This window comes from Silene latifolia, chromosome 1, assembly GCF_048544455.1.
Source record: "Silene latifolia isolate original U9 population chromosome 1, ASM4854445v1, whole genome shotgun sequence".
NCBI classification, from domain to species: Eukaryota; Viridiplantae; Streptophyta; class Magnoliopsida; order Caryophyllales; family Caryophyllaceae; genus Silene; species Silene latifolia.
The window spans coordinates 199,886,955-199,894,407 of NC_133526.1; the positions used below are offsets into that span (position 1 = coordinate 199,886,955).

At 45.0% G+C, this 7,453-nt stretch overlaps 1 protein-coding gene across 1 annotated transcript; it reads left to right on the top strand.

Moving 5' to 3' along the window:
- The first annotated feature begins 214 nt into the window (after positions 1-214).
- LOC141590830 (uncharacterized) lies at positions 215-700 on the top strand. The gene has a single exon (XM_074411374.1). The coding sequence runs from the start codon at positions 215-217 to the stop codon at positions 698-700; it is 486 nt and encodes a 161-aa protein (XP_074267475.1).
- The last annotated feature ends 6,753 nt before the right edge of the window (positions 701-7,453 follow it).

Below are 7,453 nucleotides of genomic sequence, written 5' to 3' on the forward strand. Positions count from 1 at the left end.
AGCCAGCATACCAAGCACGTCGAGCGTATCCAGCACGTCAGGCATAGAGAAGTCAAGTAGAAAGCAATCCACTAGAAAGAAGGAGGAGAGATACAGGCCATATGCTAGGGGAGTCAACAGAGTCGACAACAGAGAGGAGAATCAGCAACTCCCAACGCTGGCAGAATATGGATTCACAACTGGCATCGGAGGAATCCTGAAAGCACTCAGAGAGATGGAAGATGGAGTAAGGTGGCCTAGGCCACCAGTAGAAGGACATTCATGGCGAAAAGACAACAAGAAAAAGTGTGAGTTCCATCGTGACATTGGACATAGCACGGAGGATTGCTACACTCTATGCAGGGAGATCAAGCGCATGTATGAGCAAGGAGAGCTAAGCCACCTATTACCACGTGGAGGCAAGCAGCAGGACAAGGTAGGCTCTACAAAGCCCGTAGCACCACCTACATGCACTAAGAAAATAAACACAATAACAGGCGGCTTAAACCTAAGCGGATTAACATATTCGGCGGCCAAGAGACGTGCTACTGAAATAAAGGGAGACAGACCGGAGACCTCCTGCAGAGTTTCCCACAGAGATCTGCCTGTTGTCGCCTTCGACGAGGAAGATATACACGATAGCCAAGAACACCATGATGCACTTATCATAACATTGTCAATGGCCAATTGCACGGTTATAAAGGTTCTGGTAGCTCTGTAATACTACGGTTTTATGAGCCTCTGGGTACTCTATCGATTTGACCTTACTCTGTCGAGTAAGGGTGTTTTGCATTTTAAAATAGTTTCTGACCTGTAGAGTACTCGATCGAGTAGCCTTGGTACTCGATTGAGTAGGCGGCACTCGATCGAGTACGTCAGTTACTCGATCGAGTAGCCCGGTTTACGGGTAATGTTTTGTCGGGTTTTGTTAATAATGCGAATTAGTATTTAAACCTTTCCGTCACTTTCATAAAACGCTTTTACAAACCTAATTACATTGAAAAGAGATTGCAACCTACGTACTTCGCATCCTTCGCATTATTGACAAATCCCGGAGCTTGGGAGGTCGGAATTCATCATTCTTTACATTCTCGTGATCCTTGCATCGAGGGTAAGATCTACGTACTGATTTTATGGTATTTTGTTAAGGTTGTTTAAACCCTAGTTTGGGGGTTTGGGGGTTTTGTTGTCTTTTATGATTGTTAGTAATTGTATGATTATATGTTAGGAGGAGGATTCGTAGAGGAGGCCTTTGATAACAGCTGTTGAGATCGTCTGATTTTATTGCATTCCAGGTAGGGTTTCCCTACTCAGTATTAGTCACATGATGTGTTGGTTGTGTTTTGTGATTGTTAAATATTATCATACGAGTATTGTGACGGTTGTTGGTTTTGATTGTTGATAGTAGTTGTGGTTGATTGTATCTGTCTATGTTCTTCGGGGTGCGTCCCTGGCTGAGTGGAGTCACTTACGGGAGTGGCTTCATGCCCATTATTCGCCTTCTGTGGAACCCTCCACAGAAGGGATGTGCACATTAATGGATTTGGATTTATCGCTCGACGGAGATAAGCGGGGCTTAGGTGGGAATGGCTGCGGTCCCCCACTGGCGGCGAGGAGTAACCTGTTGCGATGGGTACTCTAGCAGGGCTACACACTTTAGTGTGTAGTCAGTATTGTGGAATTGATGATGGAGTTCGGAGTATATATGTGACGATTAAGCTGTGTTGTCTATTGTATTATTGAGTTATATAAATTGTGTGATTAGTAGTGACCCCGTTTATTGTTTTAAAAACTATGGTGATCCATTCGGAGATGGTGAGCAGTTGTTGAGCAGGTATGAGTCGAGATACATGGGATAGCTGGGATGTGTCACCTTCAGATGATAGAGTCTTCCGTTGTAGCTTGAGGAGTTGTCAGACATTTCATTTAGTTGATTAGACAGTTGTTTTGGGAACTTATAACCCGTATTTTGGGCATTTGGTTTTGGATTGTATTTATTCACTAAACTTATACTATTTAAATGTTGTTTCGTTATTGTCTTATGATTATCATTGCCTCGGGAAACCGAGATGGTGACATCTTTATACCTGAGTGGTCCTGGTAAGGCACTTGGAGTATGGGGGTGTCACAAAGTGGTATCAGAGCGACGATCCTGAAACCTGTAACTAACGAATATAATGAACATAGGGAGTCAATTAAAATGAACCCGGGGTAAAGGTTGTAGGAGCTAATGCAAAGGCTTAGGAGACGTCCTAAAGTCGCGAACTCGCCCTATAATTTTGAACCGGTCACATGGGGGGTATATGTCAAGGTCGTATGTGGTGTCTGTTAGCTTGTATGTGAACGTAACGATATATGTTGTGAATTGTTGGATGTTGGGAGTGGAGGATTGAAATTGTGATTGAAAAGTTGGTGGGGTGTGTTTATATGTTGATTTGAATAAGGAATCATGATGGTTGTTTATTATGTGGCATTTAATGACATGAAGTAGATTATTTTGTTGATTGTATGAGGAATTGTGTATAATTGCATGCGTAGTTATATTATAATGTAGAGATTATGAAGTTGCATAGTATGTTGGGTTATGTGAGATAACATGCGGGTAGTAAGTACGAGTCAGCATGACTCGATCGAGTGGGGGGCACTCGATCGAGTAGGTGAGGTACTCGATCGAGTGGGTCTGACTCGATCGAGTGGGTATTTTGACGTTTTCATGATCAGAACCGTGTTTTTGGGTACTCGATCGAGTACATAGGGGCACTCGATCGAGTAGGGGGTCACTCGATCGAGTGGCTAGTCTGCTCGGTCGAGTATGTTAGAGATCAGAAGGTCTGTTTGGAGTCTGGAGTCGGGGCACTCGATCGAGTACGTGGGGCACTCGATCGAGTAGCCTCCACTCGATCGAGTAGGTTTGGGCACTCAATCGAGTGGGTCCTGGGCAGGCTGTTTTCGTGTTTGGAGTTATAGTACGCATGTTTATATCTCCCTTTTCTTATATAGTTTCAAGGTGCCGCCAAAGAAAACCGCTTTGTATGCGAGAGCTGAGAGCATGAACATTGACGATATAGTTAAGATGTTGGAGCATCAAGATGCTCTTACGGAGGCCCTAAAGAGAGTGGGGAAGGATAAGGAGGTTGATCACTCTAAGATTAGTCTTTATATAGCGAGGTTTAACCCAAAAGAGTATAAGGGGACCGGGGAGCCAATTCTTCTTGACAATTGGCATCGTGAGATGGAGAACATTCTGGATCTAGTACATTGTCCTGATGAGATGAAAGTAGAACAAGCTGCGTTCTACTTAAGGGAAGCGGCTGGTGAGTGGTCGGACAAGGTAAAAGCGAGTGCTAGAGAGATGTATGCGAAGCAGGGTCTGCCTGCTATACCTTGGGAAGAGTTCCGGAGGGCTATGAGGAGAGAGTTTGTACCTGAGCATGTGAGGAGTAAGCTGAGGGAGGAGTTTGATGGGTTTAGGATGACATCTGATATGTCGGTTGCTGATTACTACAAGCAGTTTAACAAGAAGTCTAGATATGCTGAGGACATGGGTTTGAGTGAGGAGAACCTAACGCTGAGATTTGAGAGGGGGTTGACCCCCGGTATTATGGACAAATTACCCATGGGAGTCCTTACTGATGTTAAGGAAGCTTATGAGAGGGCTGGGAGAGTTGAGAGGTTGGTGGAGATGGCCCGGGAGAGAGGAGGTGAGAAAAGAAAGGCTGAGAGTGAGGGTAGTGGCCAATCTAATTACAAGAAAGGCAACCACAATCAGGCTAGAGCGTTTTATTCTGGCTCGGGGTTCAGTGCTGGGGCTTCCTTTGGGCGTGGCCGTGGGAGCGGTAGTGGTAGTTGGGGGATGACCAGCTTTGGCTGTGGCGGTGTAGGCCACAAGAGACATGAGTGCACGAGTGTACCGGGAGCTTTCAGAGATCGGCTCAGGGGAGCTATTCTCAGGGGCCGGCACAGAGTTATGCGAGCAATAGACCAGCTGGGTCATGGTCTAACCGGGGAGGTCAGAGCAACCAGGGTGGAGGTAACCGCAATGGCGGTAATTCTTATCAGAAACCAGCTACGAACAACAACAACAATCAGAGGTCGGGTGCTAAGCCGACTACGTCAGCCAGTACTGTCCAGGGAGGTGGACAGAAGACCAGTGGAAAGTTGTATATGATGGACAAGAAAGCAGCCGAGGACGACGCACATGTTATCACTGGTACCTTTCTTGTTAACGGTATTCATACCTTTGTTTTGTTTGATTCGGGGGCGTCTCAGTCATTTGTATCTTCGAGTCATGTTAAACGGTTGGGTCTGAGGGTATATGAGTCTGTAAGTGAGAAAGTTTTTATACCTTCGGGTGAGTCTGTATCATGTGGGAGGTTGTATAAGGATGTATCTATGATAGTTGGGCAAGTTGATCCACCTGTAGACTTGCTAGAGTTTCCTTTAGACAGTTTTGAGATGATAGTCGGGATGGATTGGTTGGGAAAGTACAATGCTAAGATAGACTGTCATCAAAATAAAGTGTCTTTGAGAGGTCCTAAGGTCGTTAGCTTGTCTTATCGTGGGTTTGTGGTCAAACCCAAAGTTAAGTTGATTGCAGCTGTGACCTTGAAGTCCTATCTGAGGAAGGGATGCCCTTTGATCTTGTGCCATGTGAGAGATAACCGGATAGAGAGTCTGAAAGTTGATCAGATACCAGTGGTGGATGAGTTTGCAGATGTCTTTCCAAAGGAGATTCCGGGGTTGCCACCGAAGAGGGAGATATATTTCACGGTTGAGTTGAAACCGGGGACGGGGCCAATCTCTAAGGCACTGTACCGGATGGGTCCTAAAGAGTTGGAGGAGCTCAGGAAGTAGTTAGATGATCTGATAGAGAAGGGGTACATTAGACCTAGTGTATCACCGTGGGGAGCACCAGTCCTTTTTGTGAAGAAGAAAGATGGGAGCTTGAGGTTGTGTATAGATTACAGGGAGCTGAACCGAGTGACGGTGAAGAACAAGTATCCTTTGCCAAGGATAGATGACCTGTTTGATCAGTTGAGTGGTGCATCAGTCTTTTCCAAGATTGATTTGAGGTCGGGGTACCATCAGGTGGAGATTAGAGAGGTGGACATACCAAAGACAGCTTTCACGTCGAGGTATGGCCATTATGAGTATGTGGTGATGCCTTTTGGGTTATCTAATGCACCTATTTGTGTTTATGGATCGATGAACAGAATCTTGATCGAGTTTTTGGACAAGTTTGTGGTGGTGTTTATCGATGACATCTTGGTCTATTCCAAGACTAAAGAGGAGCATGAGGAGCATCTGAGGATTGTGTTGCAGACCTTGAGGGAGCATGAGTTATATGCTAAGCTGTCCAAGTGTGAGTTCTGGTTAGAGAGAGTTGCTTTTCTGGGGCATGTGATCTCTAAGGATGGGGTAGCTGTGGATCCGGCAAAGATTGAGGCGGTGACCAAGTGGGAAGCACCAAAGAATGTTGCTGAGATCAGGAGTTTCTTGGGTTTAGCTGGATATTACAGACGGTTCGTGAAGGATTTCTCCAAGATTTCTAGACCCATGACAACTTTGATGAGGAAAAAGAACATGTTTCGTTGGGATGAGAGTTGTGAGACGGCGTTCCAAACATTAAAGGAGCGTTTGACCACAGCTCCTATCTTAGCATTGCCTGAAGGGAGTGAGAACTTTGAGGTTTATACAGATGCCTCAAAGAATGGGTTGGGATGTGTGTTGATGCAGAACGGTAAAGTGATTGCATATGCTTCTAGACAATTGAAGCCTTATGAGGAGAATTATCCTACACACGATCTAGAGTTGGGTGCAGTGGTGTTTGCTCTCAAGATTGGGAGACATTACCTTTATGGGGCGACCTTTAAGGTATTTTCTGATCACAAGAGTTTCAAGTACATCTTCACTTAAAAGGAGTGGAACATGAGACAGAGGAGGTGGATGGAGCTGATTGGCGATTATGACATGGAAATTATCTACCATGAAGGGAAAGCCAATGTTGTTGCAGATGCTTTAAGCAGGAATACTGTACATTCTTTGTGTACAGCTTTATCTTTGATGAAGTTAAGAGATGAGGTGGGGAAGTTTGGGATACATATGATGCAGAAAGGGGATGCCATGGGAGATTTGACAGTACAGCCTGATCTTTATGATGATATTCGAGGTAAACAGATGTTGGATCCTAAGATGGTAGAGTGGAGAGTCGGAGTAGAGAAAGGGGAGTGTCCGATTCTCTATTCATTCAGATGGTAGTTTGAGGTTTGATGTGAGGTGGTGTGTCCCTAATGATGAGGAGCTGAAAAAGACAATCATGACAGAGGCACATTGTACACCATATTCAGTACATCCAGGTGGTGACAAGCTATACAAGGATTTAAAGAACACGTTTTGGTGGCCTGGGATGAAGAAAGAGACAGCTGAGTTTGTGGCCCGTTGTTTGACATGCCAGAGAGTTAAAGGGGAACAGCGACGACCACAAGGTAAGATTCAGTCTTTAGAGGTACCTGAGTGGAAGTGGGAATCCATTTCTATGGATTTTATCGTGGGTTTGCCGAAGAGTCAACAGGGTAACAACATGATATGGGTAATAGTGGATCGATTGACCAAGTCAGCTCATTTTGTGCCAATGAAAGATACATGGACTAAGGCACAATTAGCTATGGCTTATCGGAAGATGTGCTAAAGTTACATGGGGTCCCTAAGGACATAGTATCTGACAGAGATGCGAGGTTATCTCAAAGTCTTGGAAAGAGTTGCAGGAATCTTTGGGAACGACATTAAAGATGAGTACAACATTTCATCCTGCGACAGACGGTCAGACTGAGAGAACAATCAAGACTCTTGAGGATATGTTAAGAGCATGTGTGATGGACTTTGGTGGTAGCTGGGAACAGAGGTTGGATTTGATAGAGTTTTCTTACAACAACAGCTATCACACTAGTATTGGCATGGCACCGTTTGAGGCCTTATATGGGAGGAGATGCAGGAGTCCGATTTATTGGGACGACAGTGCTGAGGCAGTGGTTCTAGGACCAGAGATGGTACATGAGATGGTTGAGCAGATTAAGATGATCAAGGAAAGGATGAGAGCGGCTCAAGATAGTCAAAAGAGTTATGCAGATCTACATCGCCGGGATATTGAGTTTCAGGTTGGGGACAAGGTTCTTCTGAAAGTGTCTCCTATGCGTGGGGTTATGAGATTTGGGAAGAAAGGCAAGTTAAGCCAAAAGTTCATCGGACCTTATGAGATCTTAGATCGAGTTGGAGAGGTTGCTTATCGTTTGGCTTTACCAGCTGCGTTGGAGAGAGTACATAATGTGTTTCATGTATCCCAGTTGCGCAAGTATGTGAGTGATCCGTCACATGTGTTAGAGGCAGAGAGCATAGAGCTAGATGAGTCCTTGTCTTATCTTGAGGTGCCTAAACAGATTCTTGACCGGAAGGTTAAGAAGACTAGGAGTGGTGAGAC

Bases quoted from the DNA above. Each gene is read 5' to 3' on its own strand.
- LOC141590830 (XM_074411374.1), top strand. From the start codon at position 215: ATGGAAGATGGAGTAAGGTGGCCTAGGCCACCAGTAGAAGGACATTCA.